Source organism: Anarrhichthys ocellatus, unplaced genomic scaffold, assembly GCF_004355925.1.
Source record: "Anarrhichthys ocellatus isolate YVR2014 unplaced genomic scaffold, GSC_Weel_1.0 scaffold39, whole genome shotgun sequence".
Taxonomy (NCBI): Eukaryota; Metazoa; Chordata; class Actinopteri; order Perciformes; family Anarhichadidae; genus Anarrhichthys; species Anarrhichthys ocellatus.
The window spans coordinates 1,913,013-1,927,656 of NW_022280069.1; the positions used below are offsets into that span (position 1 = coordinate 1,913,013).

Genomic DNA, 14,644 nt, shown 5'->3' on the forward strand with positions numbered 1-14,644 from the left:
TAAAAGGCGACTTAATTGTTTTATTCTTGCAACAGCAGACGCCCCTTACGTTAGCAAATAGGTAAAAACAATGTTCAGTTTCACTACATTATTTAACCAATCCGGGTGAGCGGTACAAGAGAGTCCCGGTTGCATGGCTACAACAGACGCTACTCCGTCACCGGAATGTCGTTGAACAACTGGACACGAGCAGCTTAAAGTCGCACTTATATACATTTGTGATATAATATAAAATGGCGACATATCACCAAATAAGTAGTGTTGAAAAAACATTCAAATATACAAACGTTGCAAACATGTAGGCTACTCAACACAATGAAAGAGAAACAATAATATTTAAATAATTTAAAAAAGGATTGGGACAAATATACTTCAGTAATATAAAATTATATTAAGAAAAATACATACATCATTCTTATTATTACTTTTTAAAGTTGTTATAAGTTTAAGAGTCCCAATATTATCTTTAGATTCACATACAAATCCAGTGTAATTGGGGGTAACTAACTTTTGTTATTTTGCATTTATGTAGGTAAATTGACCATATACAATCAATACATTTACAATTCATGCAGTGTTATAGATGTTCAAAATGTATTATGACATTTTTATACTCCATTTTTCATATTATGATTAGTTTCACACAATATATAATCACTCATTCAAGTCTTTAAAATGTATTAAATGGTAAAATGAAAGTGTACACGATTATGGTTCATAATTGCAAAAAAAATGTTTTCAATGTCTTAGAATGTGGAAGAACATATTTGTTGGATTTATATTGTGTAAAATGTTGATGTTTACTTAACCTTATTGGTAATAAAGCATTTATTTAGCAAAAGCCAAGTAATGGAATCTTGAATTGAATTATTTAAGTGATGCTACTTGGAAAAATCCGCCCCATCATTAACTAATCATAATGAAATTAAACGGTATTAGTGTAGTGACAGGATGGAATGTGTAATAAGAAAAGTATTTTGCAAGTATCGCGAGAACGCATCAATACTCAAAGGGAAAATACGTAAGTTCTCGCGAGACTGGAGTGTTCCTCCCTTTGTGATTCACGTAGAAGTTACGTTAGCTTTACGGCGTAGCTCCGTTGAGCGCGTTAAGCGCTGCGTGCCTCATGCTGCGTAGCTCGGGCAAAATCAGCGAGAAGGGGAATGTCGGCTTGTGAATGATCGGGTTTTTAGAGGCGGCAGGGAGCGTCAACGTTATGGGTGAGACTAGTATCCATTTATTCTGCAATCCCTCTGTGTAAACTCAAACTGTGATAATTTGTGTTGGATTGTATTTACTTCTTTAATTTTTTTTATAATTTGGCCGTGCCGCTATTTTAGCTTCTGCAGTTGTCTGAGCAACCAACGCCCAGTCGTCCGCCTCCAGTTGGATTGGTTGCAAGCTAGCAAGCTAACAAGCTAGTCGTTAGCTTCGTTAGCTAGGCTGCACAAACCTAACTGGAGAGTCATTTCCTGCCTCGAGCAAAAATATTCCACTAATCGTTTCTGTTTGTGTTAACAGCGAACATGAGAAGACACGTTAAGACACGTCTTAGGGTGACATCTATTATTGTTGGTTTTTTTTAAAGCTTGTCTGCAATTACTAGCAATTAGATTTAACTAGCTAACTTGGTGTCGAATGTTGGATTACTCAGCTCACGTAAATGCTAACTAACTATGGCTTGTGATGCTGTAATGTCTCTGTATTTTAACGTCAAATAGTCCCACATTATACAGAAGATAGTTATTATAGTTAGCAGTGCATTTGGCCTTTTCAAAATGCTTCTTAACGACCACTTTCTGGCGTTTGTGTGCCCTAGATTGGGCTGCATTGTGTGTGTGTGTGTGTGTGTGTGTGTGTGAGATCAATAACTTGCTTAAACTACCATGATTGAAGCATCTAGGTTAGGCAAACAAATATGGAAGATGTGTCTCGGTTAGGCATAAGGAGAGCACGGCTGCCATCTAATCTGGATTAAAGTGGATCTAGTACCTCAGAGTTAGTGTTTGACTTGTACTGTATACTGTACTTAGTGATTCCTCCACACTAAAAACTACAAACTCAAACACTTTTAATATCTCTAACAAATCATCCTCTCCCTGTCAGACATTGCCAGAAAGGAAACTGACAGATGTCATTTTTAAATTGACAGTTCTCACAATTTCCTTTTTTAGATTAAAAACCCCCCAGCTGTGATTAAAAATAAAAATGGTTGCAGAACCCAGTATATAATGAGTCACACACTGTAGCAGTAGGATGCTGCTGAGATTAAACTGCACATCCTGGAGGCAGATCTGCATATGAAGTCATCGTGTCTCACAGAAGACATGTGGGTTGGCAGGCAGATGCTCCAGAGTAAGAGGCAGAAATCTTCTCCTTGCCACAGGCTCAAAGAAAAAGCCTTGCTTTAATGGTGCTGCTGACATTAAAGGAGCAAGTAGAGTGGAATATGTCCCACACTGGCCAACTGTCTTGTGTTGTTACAGTAGCCAGGATCGTGAATCATTTTGCCTCCAGCTTCTCTCAGCTTGGGAAACTGATTCTGGAGACAGATTGGCTTGTTTGTCAGATGGCCTGTGATTGATTCTCTGTTGCTTTTTTTGTTTGTTTTTGTGCTCTCTCTCCCTTTGCTCTGTGACCCTGGAAACGCTGGCCTTTCCTGCACATTGGGAAAACATGATGTTGATCTACACAAAACAGCAGTGCAAACAGTAAGTATTGAAATTATCTCTCTACTTTAAATCATTCTGTACAACCAGTGTCGTTAAGCGCGGTGTCCTACTTCATTACAACACAAACATGCTCAAAACATCTTGAATATTTCCCTTTTGATTTAATGGTCGCATCTTGGATTTGAATATTTTACTCTTTGTTATATATCTTCAATGAAAACTGGAATAAGCAGAGTTGTCAAACAGAATTGGAAACTATGTTTGTCCTACTTAGAATTTGCTGGAGAGGAACATTAGGGTTCAGGTGGTTAGAAGACTGGGAGTATATTTCAGTTTTGGCAGCGTGGGAGTAGCGATTGAAACTTCTTTTTGTTTTTACACCTACATGTAAAGCATTGGTGCAAGATTTTTTTTGTGGATTTAATGTGTGTGATTTTCTTTTTTTACTGTCTTACAGCAGCAAAAGAATCTGGAAGGATATGTTGGCTTTGCAAGCCTCCCCAACCAAGTGTACAGGAAGTCCGTCAAGAGGGGCTTTGAGTTCACCCTGATGGTCGTGGGTAAGAACACATGCTGCTCAGCCCTCTGTTTGCTCTTCTTCTATATGAATCAGTTCATTGTACTTGTTGTGGTTGGCATTTTTAAAAATCCTCCATTGCGGTTTGTTTTTTTTTGAAAAAGAAAGATTGTGTATGTGTGCAGTCATATTTATACACAAGGGACATGCCCCCAGCTTTGTAGTGATACACGCTGAGTCAGAGAGGAGGGGACCACTGCATTGCTGCTGTTCAAATTAATCTCGATGTCACTTCCTTGACACGGTCTGCCAGAACAGAAACATTTGGGATGGATTCCTCTAGAGCTGCACTCTGTGGATCAAAGATGGAGACATTCTTTTAAAATGTCTGGATGTGGTGGTTGTCACTGAGCCAAGATCCTCCTCGGCTGATCAGTCCCTGTTTGGAGGGAAAATGTTTCCTCGGGTCAAAACCATTTCCTGTGGTGGGACCGACAGAATTTACCCAGCATGCCTCTAAGAATAGCGCATCTCCCATTGCGTCCGACACTTTGTTTCTGCAGGTTTTTGGCTTGAATACCGCTGATAGACTTCAGTGACATGTTGGTGTGCAGCCTGTTTTTGCTGTTATCAGGCGCTTACAGTAGAACATCCTCATGACCGGCACTTAGATTTTGGTTTCTTCTATTCTCTGCAGTGTCCTCTGTAAAAGCTGCTGGATGGTGACCAAGTGGTCCTCTGGGGCCTGTCAATGCTTCAGTGTGTTTGCAACAAAAAGCTTCATTTTGGGAATAATTTCAGATAGGACTGCACCTAATCATTGTATTTTTAAACGATTAATCTAATGGTTATATTTTTGATGAGTTAAGCAATCTAATAACTAAATTATCAATTACTCTAATGATTATTTTTGACATTCCTGATTAGTATAACAATTAATTTACCCAAATTAAATATCAAAACTTGTCAGATTTCAATGTTTTATTCAATCACAAACAAATGCAACGAGATCCCTGATCAGAAAAACACTGGGCCTCAAATTCAAAAGTATTACTGTGACACAGATTAGTTTCATAACTGTATGTTATTACTACTTAGGTACTTGACTTAAAACGGTTAATATGCTTATGACATTTCATCACAGGATTAATATGCCATTTTATTTTTGTACCAGTGTGGGATGTTTTACAGAATAGTTCATTTTCTCACTCATACATGGTTAAAGTAAGCAGAATATATGTACAACGGTTCAATAATAATGTTAAATGAAGCATGGTATTACATTACCATAACAGCATACTTTTCAATCTACAGAGTCTACAGAGCACCACATTGTTGGGTCTCTGTCTAAAACACTCCCACACTTTATTGGGTTGTGGGCGAGGCTTTTTTAACTGGAGCTTATTCTCAAGGAATTGCTGCTTTGACTGTGCGCAGCTGTTCTTGTGACGCGCTAACGCACATTATGCCAATCAACATATGTTTGTGATCTGTGACTGCGAAAACGTCGACAAATCACCTCGAGCCCCAATTTTATAGAAGACACAAGTGCAACAAGGAAAGTAGAGGAGGTCCTCTGGTCCTGTTGGTAGTTAAATGGTATCGCCCTCTTGCATGGACACACACACACAATATTCAGCTTTTCTTGGCTCTGATGAGCTGTGAGACCACATGTCCCTGTCGTGCAACGCAATGCGTCACCAGGGTGGTGTGAAAGAGGAAGGGAAGGAGAGAGAGAAGCGACTGGTATGATCAGCAGTAGCTGGCACGTCTGCCCATGAAACACATGACCCAACGACCTGTTCATCTCATAGATCGCAGAGGCCTGTCGTCACTGCATACTGCAGAAAATGTAACAAGCGCATACCCACAGCAACAAATGTAAGACAAACAAATGCTACAGTACGAGCTGCACACATTACCCTTTGACTGCAGCTCTGGTGTAAATGGCGGCTCGTTAAATATTGACTTGTGGCCATCAGCCAAGGCAGGCCGTGTCAGTGGTCATTTCCACTAATGATTCTTTTCATCAGGAGCTTGGAAACTGGGCACACAACGGCCAACCAAGCTCGAGAAGCCTCCCAGACCACACAGCCAGTCAGCTGCACATAACAAGACCCATTGTCTGTGTTGTTTCCAGAGCCTTTTACCCAAATGGATTAATGTCTTGGGCAAATGTCAGTCTCATCCCCAGACAGACGGCGTGGGCTTTGATTGTCTTTAGGTTGTGTCAACAGGGATGTCTGTGTGGATATAATACAACAAATATATATGTTGTATTCCAAGTAATGCTGTGCTTTACTGCCTGACCTCCTTCCCAACTATAACATGAAGAGTACGGCCGCTATATTCTTGAAATACTGATTTCTCTTCCTTTTTGCTTTTCCCCAGGTGAGTCAGGGTTGGGCAAATCCACGTTGATCAACTCACTGTTCCTCACAGACCTGTATTCAGCAGAGTATCCTGGACCTTCACATCGAATCAAAAAGACTGTACAGGTACATTTTGGCAAATACATTAAATCTTTTAGTCGAGATGTAACACACGGTGTTAGCAACAAAAATAAACTTGGATACACAGAGATGGACGTGCCACATGTAGAGCACAAAGTAGACCAAATATCAGAGTTGAAGAAATGGCGTTGAAATGCTTTGTTGTTGCGGCTGTAAGGTCCTCGAACGCACCAACAGCTTTGGCAGCTATCCGAACCATCAATGTGACGTTTTATTTGAAAACGCGGCCACGACAGGATTGTTTACTGTCTCATAGTACGTCTGCGTTAATCACATAAATGCCAACTCAATTATTGTTTGTTTTTTCTCAACTATAAAGCTCCCAAGTAGATTAACGGCCTTAATAAAACATTGGGATTTACAGTATTCCAGTGCCAGAGAACCTGCTCTGTTAAAACAGAACTATCTGTTCCTTTCTCACCATGCGTCATGCACACTTATCAACAAAGAAACAGTCACCCCTCAAGTCAAACATTAGCATCATCATATGTCAACATCTGGATATTGTAAGGAGAAGAGAATTCTGGGGATTGGTGACAAAAGTCTCTGTACCTTTTTAGATTTATTCGTATATTGAGTCTCTCTTGATGGTTCACACCAGCCTCACTGTCAGCTCCAGCCATGCATTCCTTCATCTTCTTCTCCCCAATTACACAGCGTTGTCCTGATTCCTGAGTGACTCAAGTGCTGCTCTTTATCTGTCTGGCTCCAGACTGACAACATCTCTCCAGGTGCCCGTGTGTATTTCTGGCTCCTCAGCATAGTTAGCTAATAGCACAGTCTGACACGGCCTGTTCCTGCACGCTGCTACAATATATGATCTGCGATGCAATTTGCTTACAGCGATAATGATTTCACAGCCATCCGTTTTGTATTGTGTTTAAACGGTTTTGGTTTCAAAGGCACAGTTTGTGGCAGAAGTAAACACAATATGCCCTTTATTCTCTCTCCTGTGCCAGGTGGAGCAGGCTAAAGTTTTAATAAAGGAAGGCGGCGTCCAGCTGCTGCTCACAATAGTTGACACCCCAGGGTTCGGAGATGCCGTCGACAACAGCAACTGGTAAGGATCGCCACGACTTCAGCTCGGCACAGATGATATTCCTGCATTTAGGATCCTGACAATGTCACAGCTGTTTTCCACCATTCCTATTTCAAAGTGTGCTTCTAAGTCTTTGTGGGGATTTATGTCTTTAACTCAAGCTCTCATTTGTGTATCACGCAGCTGGCAGCCAATCATCGACCACATAGACAGCAAGTTTGAAGACTACCTGAACTCAGAATCCCGGGTGAACAGACGACAGATGCCCGACAGCCGAATTCACTGTTGCCTGTACTTCATCGCCCCCTCGGGACATGGGTGAGTCTGGGAGACAAATTCACGCGTCAATTAATCCGTTTTTCTTTTACTGTGGACTCTTTTACTCTGAACAGCTGTGAGATCCAGTGAGAATCAAGCTCACAAGGAGATAGAAGTCAGGATTGATTAGGACTCGAGAAAGGAAAAGGTTGGAAGTGGAAGGAGGCCGCAGTTGTAAATAATAATGCAGCTGCTTGTGTTACAACATAAGGGTTCAAACTTAAAAGGGTGAAGACGCTGGCAAAATGCCCAGCTGATGATACTGATCGCTAAATGTTTCATAAAGAGAAGACTGTGTGGAATTTTAACTGTACTGTGTGTTATTCACAAGCCACCAGATCCTCTGTAGTTTCCAGCTCAGATGTGCTCTAATCTTTCTTTAAGACGTGTACGTGTTTGATGCACTGTTCAGTGAAGAAGCAGAAAGTGTGGGAGTACTAAAATTGAGAAACTTCCTGTTATGAAAAAAAGAAGAAGCTGTTGCTGGTATTTGGTTGATAACATGTTAAAAATGCACGTATGGGTTTAACAGTCTGATAATACCAAAGCTTGCCCAAACTTAGCGGTGTTAATCTTCACTGGTCTCACACTCGCCTGTCAACGAATCTCAATGTGTTGCATCCTCAATTTTCTACATGCATCGATGCAGAGTCTTGCACGTCTGGCAGGAGTCAGGACAGTTCTTTGTGTCTGCTGTGTGGAGCTACACAATATATTGTGCATATATATAAATGTGCACCGTGTGCTCACATGTCCTTAAAGCTGTTGACCGTGACTTACTGTAAACAACGATGAGCCTTTGTCCTCACGTCTCCTCAGTGAGATGTTGTGTTTGTACAAGCCTGTCCTCTGTACCCACACAAGCGCTACTTTAGCCTCGAGGATGGGCGGCGTATGTCCTCACACACACACACACACACACACACACACACACACACACAGCATGCCCTCATACCACCAGCTGACTGCTCTCACACAGCAGAAAATGAGCTCCAACTTTGAGAGACTTTGAGAGACTTTGAGGATGGAGACTCATTGAGTATAGAATCACCCACTTCCATTTCTGATTAATCCTTAAACGTGGCCTTCACCGAACTGTGGTTGAACCCATTTTCCAAGTAAAATGCCGTTCATTTCTTTGTTCCATCTAATAATTTGTGAGGATTTTCTCCATGTCTTTGTTTTATCTATATAATAATGTGGATATCTTTAGGTTTTGATATTGGTTCCTTCCCAGTAAAGAGATTTGTCCGGGACATGTTTTGCATATCCTGATTTATCCTGATGGCTGCTGAATCACACTGAGGTTCATGTTTTGGGATTTTCTGTAGCAAAACCTCCAGACCCTCAGGGCTGTTTTTTAAATGTAATCTACACATAACTAAGCGTGTTTAAGTACTTTTCTATTCCTGATACATCAGCTATGAACTCTACTCATGTTTCTGTCTGTGTTATGCTGTTTTTAAATTTGTACTACCACAAAGGGTATGCAGATGTGTGCTGTATGTGACGGCTTCACTTGCATCAGCTGTTAATGATGCTAGTTGGATCTTCAGTCCTTCTTTTTAAATCTGAGAACCATTGAGATGGTTTTTATTTCTCTTCTTTCAGATAGAAACGGTTACTCTGAGCTGTTAGTTCAGGTTCAGTGCTGTGCTGTAAACTGAGCTGCTGTTGGCGACGTGACAAACATCCCACTCTCAAAACTAACGGCATCAAATTCTGCTTCGGGGCAGATTTTGACTCGGTGGGGTGTTTCTAATGTGCACTCAAAAGAATCAAAGAAGATGAATATCTAACAAAAGGCAAAGCTATAACTCAATAAATCAGTAAAGTCAAATGTTACTTATTCAGCTTTAAAACAGCCAAGAATAGCGACGCTTTCTCACGACTACCAGCTCATTTTCTTAGACATCACAAACGTCAGTCATCCAGTGTCACTGATGCTTTTCTATATTTGGTAACGCTCCACTTATCCTTGTGTTGTCTAAGGAAGCAGAAAAAATAAAAACGAATTAAATGTAGATCCAAAAAGCCAGTCAGTCCCAAAATATCCCATTTACTCCTGTAATAACAAGGAGTAATAACGGTTTGATCATTATTTTGTACTTAAATGTGCTACATAGGCAGTTAAATATAAGACATTCTAGATGATTCTGACACTGCTTACCGTATCCATTTAAACTACAAACTTGAATCTTTATCTGCACACAGACTGAAGCCCTTGGACATCGAGTTCATGAAACGGTTGCATGAGAAAGTCAATGTCATCCCGCTGATCGCCAAAGCAGACACCCTCACCCCAGAGGAATGCCAACAGTTCAAGAAACAGGTCAGTGGTTTCCACAGCTGCATACTACTGCAGAAAAAATACACATCTTTCTTTCTTTTCTCATCGGTATGATGGTGAAAATGTTCTTCACCAAGCAAAGCCACATAAAGTAGATCCTCCGTGGATCAACACTAGACTACGGTCAGACATGTTTTCTTTAGCCAATCTACAAATGAGCTCTGCCAGAAGTTGCTAAAAGATGTTTTTCCTGTTAGATCATGCGAGAAATCCAAGAGCACAAAATCAAGATCTATGAGTTCCCAGAGACAGATGACGAAGAAGAGAACAGGCTGGTGAAGAAGATAAAGGTACCGCGTGTCCTCTGACGCGTCATATTGCATATGTGTAGTCTGGTTTGTTACAAACCCGGATACTTAAAGCACTTGTGTGTTATTGACGCTATATAATGTTGCTCTGCTAGGACAAGTTGCCGCTGGCTGTAGTAGGAAGCAACACCATCATCGAGGTGAACAGCAAAAGAGTCAGAGGGAGACAATACCCCTGGGGGGTTGCAGAAGGTATGAATGCTTTAGTTAAATATTACCACAGTGAGAAATAAGAAAAAACAAACGTCTTGTGTAATAATATCTAAGTTAAGGAACTGGACCTGTTGCCCTGCGTTGTTAAGTATTTGTTGTCTGAGGTACAAACAAAGTCGCATATTAGTTATTCTGACTTCTTGTTCTCCCTTCTAGTTGAAAACGGTGACCACTGTGACTTCACCATCCTGAGAGATATGCTCATCAGGTAATTCAGAAACAAAGAGGGAAAGCAACCTGCAGGATTTACAGTTAAACACTCAATCAACCCGGCAGATAATAACCAGAGAGGTTATTCTTTGAGTATAATAGTGTTTAAACATTACTCAAGAGCGTTTTGCATATTTCGAATGCTTTGCCGTCCCTCCCCAGAACACACATGCAGGACCTGAAGGACGTGACAAACAACGTCCACTACGAAAACTACCGCAGCAGGAAGCTGGCTGCCGTCACCTACAACGGAGTGGACAACAACAGGGCTAAAGGTCAACTGTCCACCAAGTAAGTCCCGAACAAAGAGCGCTAGAGACGGGTGTTTAACTCGAGGCCGGAGGACGGGTTCACTTCTAGATAATGCTGACGTCTGACTACCTTAAACCTAGACTGTGAAGAATAGAACCAGACCTCTGAATCGCTGGTTACATTTAGGACTTTAGTTTATTTCCCCAATTTAATTTAGCCCGATAAATATTTGCTGGCAGGTCTCCTCCTCTTCTACCAGGAGTCTGGACAGAAACAGCGATTATCTGATCATTGGGAATTATGTCGTATAATGCTGGGAAATACTGAAAAACATCTTATAATAATAAGTCAGATCGTCCCTCCTAGTTTTTCGGGTATTAAATTGTGTTCTATTGTATGTGGTATTACATAGGTCTTAAAAAAGCTTATATTTAACATGAAGAAAGTCCGATAAAGCACATGGCTGACCTTCGATCCGTAGAAAGTGATTGCAGATGAGTTGTTGTATGACTATTTACTCCTATCATAATTTATTAAGGGATTTCATTTTCATCTAAAAGTCTGAGTTGGGGGATCTCATTCACCGGCCGTTCCTCTCAGTCGGTGATGTTTGACAAACACTTGATGATTCTGCTTTTTGTTGCACCTCTCACTGCACCACTTTGCATAAGATCATGCCACTGAGTTTCATACGTTTTCATTCAAAGCACCACGCGGCTTCCTCATTCACGTAGACACGAGCAAAATGGCAGAACTCATGTAGCTAAGATTCCAGCTCCGCTGCTGAAGCTAACTCACACACCCACACACACACACACACACACACGGCTCAACGTTTGGCCAACTCTGCTCATGTACTTGACACCCAGCTCACAAAGCCCACGTTGTTATTTTTTCCAGGCTTTTTATTTTTCCCATTCGCAGTGAAAAAGTAGATGAAAGAACACGTCTAAGAGACTGTTTTATTTGAGTGCATGAACTCATTATTGCATGCTGTGTGTGTGTGTGTGTGTTTGTTTGTGTGTGTGTGTGTGTGTGTGTGTGTGTGTGTGTGTGTGTGTGTGTTTTGGTTGTATGTGTTTTTGTTTTTTAGACTTGACACAGTTGAAGGAATGTAAGTGGTGATTATTTTTTTCTATTATTTTTGAGACGTTCCTCCTCTCTCCCCTGTTGGCTGCATTTGGGCGTTTTCTTCCCTCCCTGTTGACTTAAGTCTGCCCCCCCCCCCCAACTTACTTCCTCCTGTCAGTAGATATTTCCAGGACCAGCGGGAGGAAAACCGTGAATTTCCACACTTCTGAATATAGTTTGACAGCTATGAATGTGATGCCTTCATTTTTCTTCCCGACAACAAAGCCTTTAATTGTTTCCACCTGCTGTTCGCTTTGCTCTGAGATCTAACAGAGACCGGTACATGAAATGTATGGAGTGGTTACCAATGAATGAACGTCATTTCATGATGCTGAAATGACTTAAAGCTACAACTTAGAACATTTTAGCATGAGTTGGATGTAAATGGCATCCATAAACAAACCACAGCCGCTTAAATAATCTGTAACAATGAGAAGAATTATTTTCGATATAACATCAACTTAAAAATGCACATTTGTACTTAACTTTTACTGAATTTCATTTGAACTACATGTGCGTTCGCTGCCGCTGAAATCTTGGTTTCAGATCTGAATAGTTTCTTTATAACCCTAAATAATCATGACTAAATCTACAGACCTTCTTGTGAAACGTGTTTATCCACCGTTTAGCAGCCGCTCCTTTGAACAGACGTTTATCCATGACGTCACCCTTTTATTCCAGCAAACCAGTGAGGAAAAAATATTATGAACAAACATAGACCCACACTTTATTTATTTATATCGCTGCACCCGAATGAGGGTAAGTCTGGCTTTAATCAAAGGTAACCTCTCCACATATGTCATGACGGGTCTCTGGACACTAACGCTGCAGTAACACACCGCGATGAGCTTGACTAACATTTAACCCTCCACCTGCACTGACGGTCAGTGTTCACAGGTTCCCTCTTCTGCCTCTCAGGAAACTCTCCTGGTGGGTTTGGCTTCCTGTTCCTGTCACAGCCTTGTTGGATCCCGTCATTCCTAAATCTTTCCCCCTTGCTCCGTTCTCCCTCTTGCACCCAGACATGATGGTTTTTTTTGGGGGGGGGGAATCAGGGCTGATGTTGTCACGATAGAGTCCGAGATTTGCGTAGAAATACGACAGAAAGCACTGCGTAGCATATTTTACTTTGACCTGTTTAGTGAAAGCAGGTGAAGGTAAAACATGCTGCATATGCAAACATATTCAGGAGGAGATGCTAATATAAGAAGAAATTGGATCAAAGACTTAAAAACACAGAATTTCGTTCTGTAAATTCAGTTTTTAACATTCCTACTGTTCTCAGACTGACATTGTAATGATCGTGACAACTCTTAATAATGGGTGACGTTACTGTTCACAATGCAGACTCATGAGTACGCTTTTGATGCTCTGTAGTGCTGATCTAAATCTGTGTGTGTGTTCTACCTCTCCCCGTGCAGGAGTCCTCTGGCCCAGATGGAGGAGGAAAGGCGAGAGCATGTGACTAAGATGAAGAAGATGGAGATGGAGATGGAGCAGGTGTTCGAGATGAAAGTCAAGGAAAAAGTGCAGAAGCTCAAAGACTCTGAAGCAGAGGTAACACACACACACACACACACGCGCACACACACACACACACACACACCTGGTTTAATGAATACTGCGGTTCCCTTGTGAAGTTACTCATCTGTCTGAGCTCCTTCCTTCCTCTTGTGCTGACTTGCTTCAGCGGTTAGAAGTGTGACTGAGTGTTATGTGAGAGGGTTGTTGATTTGTGCAAATGGAGGTTCTGTTGGCAAGTTCCCTCTTTTTGCACATGTTTTGCAGTCCGAGTTCAGTTTTCTTCTGACTGCATGTGTGCCGGTGCCTTTATATACGGAGTACTGACGTCCTCCTCTGTCCCGTCTGTCTCTCTGCAGCTTCAGCGGCGTCACGAGCAGATGAAGAAGAACCTGGAGGCGCAGCACAGAGAGCTGGAGGAGAAGAGACGTGTGTTCGAGGACGAGAGAGCGAACTGGGAGGCCCAGCAGCGCCTGGAGCAGCAGAGAATGGAGGCCTCCAGGTACAACACTCAAAATAAGCTCCTGTATCATGAGCTGGACCTTTAATTTAACTGGAGGGTGAATGATGGGCAATAGTAGAGCAGTGCCACCTTGTGGCCGTCTGACAGTAATGCAGAACCAGAAGCGTAGTTTTACATACAAAGAATTTGCCTTTGTGTTTTGGTGCATAACGGTCACAGTAAACAGTTAGAGACAGGAATACAAACATGAGTATCTTTCACTTCACTTTAATGACAACAGACCAGAGTTGGTGGAATATGTTTCAGGCATAACTGAGTATTTTTTTCTTTTGAATTAGTTTTTTATACAGAAAACAAATTCCTCCGACTCTGGTCGTGTGTCTGTTAAAGTGAAAGATGTGGAAGTTCTTGTTTGAAGTTACCAGCCTTCTAGATACCAGTCTAAACCACTGGACATATTCAGCCGGTGACAATGGGTCACAACAAGTTGTCGTTTGAGGGGACACGAGCCCAAAAAATGTTGGTGACCACAGCTAATGACAACTTCAAGTCCCAGAGAAACCCAAGTTGGAGTGTGGGGCAATAAGGAGCTACAGAGAACTGCTGACTCCCTCACCTGTTAGATCAGGAGGAGGAGGAGGGAGAGATGAAAAGGGAGACGTTGCAGATTTTCAACTGGCACTGTGTCACTGCAGCTCATGCAGATGGACGCCGCACAGCTTCAAATTGAATTGAATTCGACCTCAGCCACATCGCTATACCCACTTATATCTCATCTCCTGTCTCTCTCCATATATCTCTGTTAGCTGCTACGATCCACAAACAGTGAAGTGTGATTTTAAATGATCGGTGTGACGAGCTAGTCGCCCAAAGTCTCGTTTGATTGGATCATTTTTTAGTAAACGCCCGTGTGTGTGAAGGATGATTCATCGGACATGTGAAACCACCACAGAAGCTAAAGACGCTCTAACTTCACTCGGACGTTTTACAGCATATAAATGCATCAGGCTTTTTCATATCTTATTTCCTACAGACATATCTTACAAAGTGATGTATGTGTTTGCTACAAGTAGAGCTGGAATAATTCACAGTGTGTGTGTGTGTGTGTGTGTGTGTGTGTGTGTGTGTGTGTGTGTG

The 14,644-nt window shown here is 41.6% G+C and overlaps 1 protein-coding gene across 3 annotated transcripts in view; it reads left to right on the top strand.

Annotated features, from left to right (window-relative positions):
- Positions 1–1,121: 1,121 nt before the first annotated feature.
- Positions 1,122–14,644, top strand: part of septin7b (septin 7b) — a 14,817-nt gene continuing 1,294 nt past the window's right edge. Inside the window, exons 1-14 of one of the 3 annotated variants that reach the window (XM_031867363.1) lie at positions 1,122–1,220; positions 2,701–2,711; positions 3,130–3,232; positions 5,581–5,687; positions 6,662–6,762; positions 6,925–7,059; positions 9,274–9,391; positions 9,607–9,699; positions 9,813–9,909; positions 10,087–10,138; positions 10,303–10,431; positions 11,486–11,506; positions 12,945–13,080; positions 13,404–13,546. In XM_031867363.1, the coding sequence (XP_031723223.1) occupies positions 1,178–1,220; positions 2,701–2,711; positions 3,130–3,232; positions 5,581–5,687; positions 6,662–6,762; positions 6,925–7,059; positions 9,274–9,391; positions 9,607–9,699; positions 9,813–9,909; positions 10,087–10,138; positions 10,303–10,431; positions 11,486–11,506; positions 12,945–13,080; positions 13,404–13,546 (1,289 nt within the window). In that variant the 5' untranslated portion in view covers positions 1,122–1,177. The remainder of the gene's footprint in view (positions 1,221–2,700; positions 2,712–3,129; positions 3,233–5,580; positions 5,688–6,661; positions 6,763–6,924; positions 7,060–9,273; positions 9,392–9,606; positions 9,700–9,812; positions 9,910–10,086; positions 10,139–10,302; positions 10,432–11,485; positions 11,507–12,944; positions 13,081–13,403; positions 13,547–14,644) is intronic. The other 2 variants (XM_031867364.1, XM_031867365.1) reach the window with 2 other exon arrangements.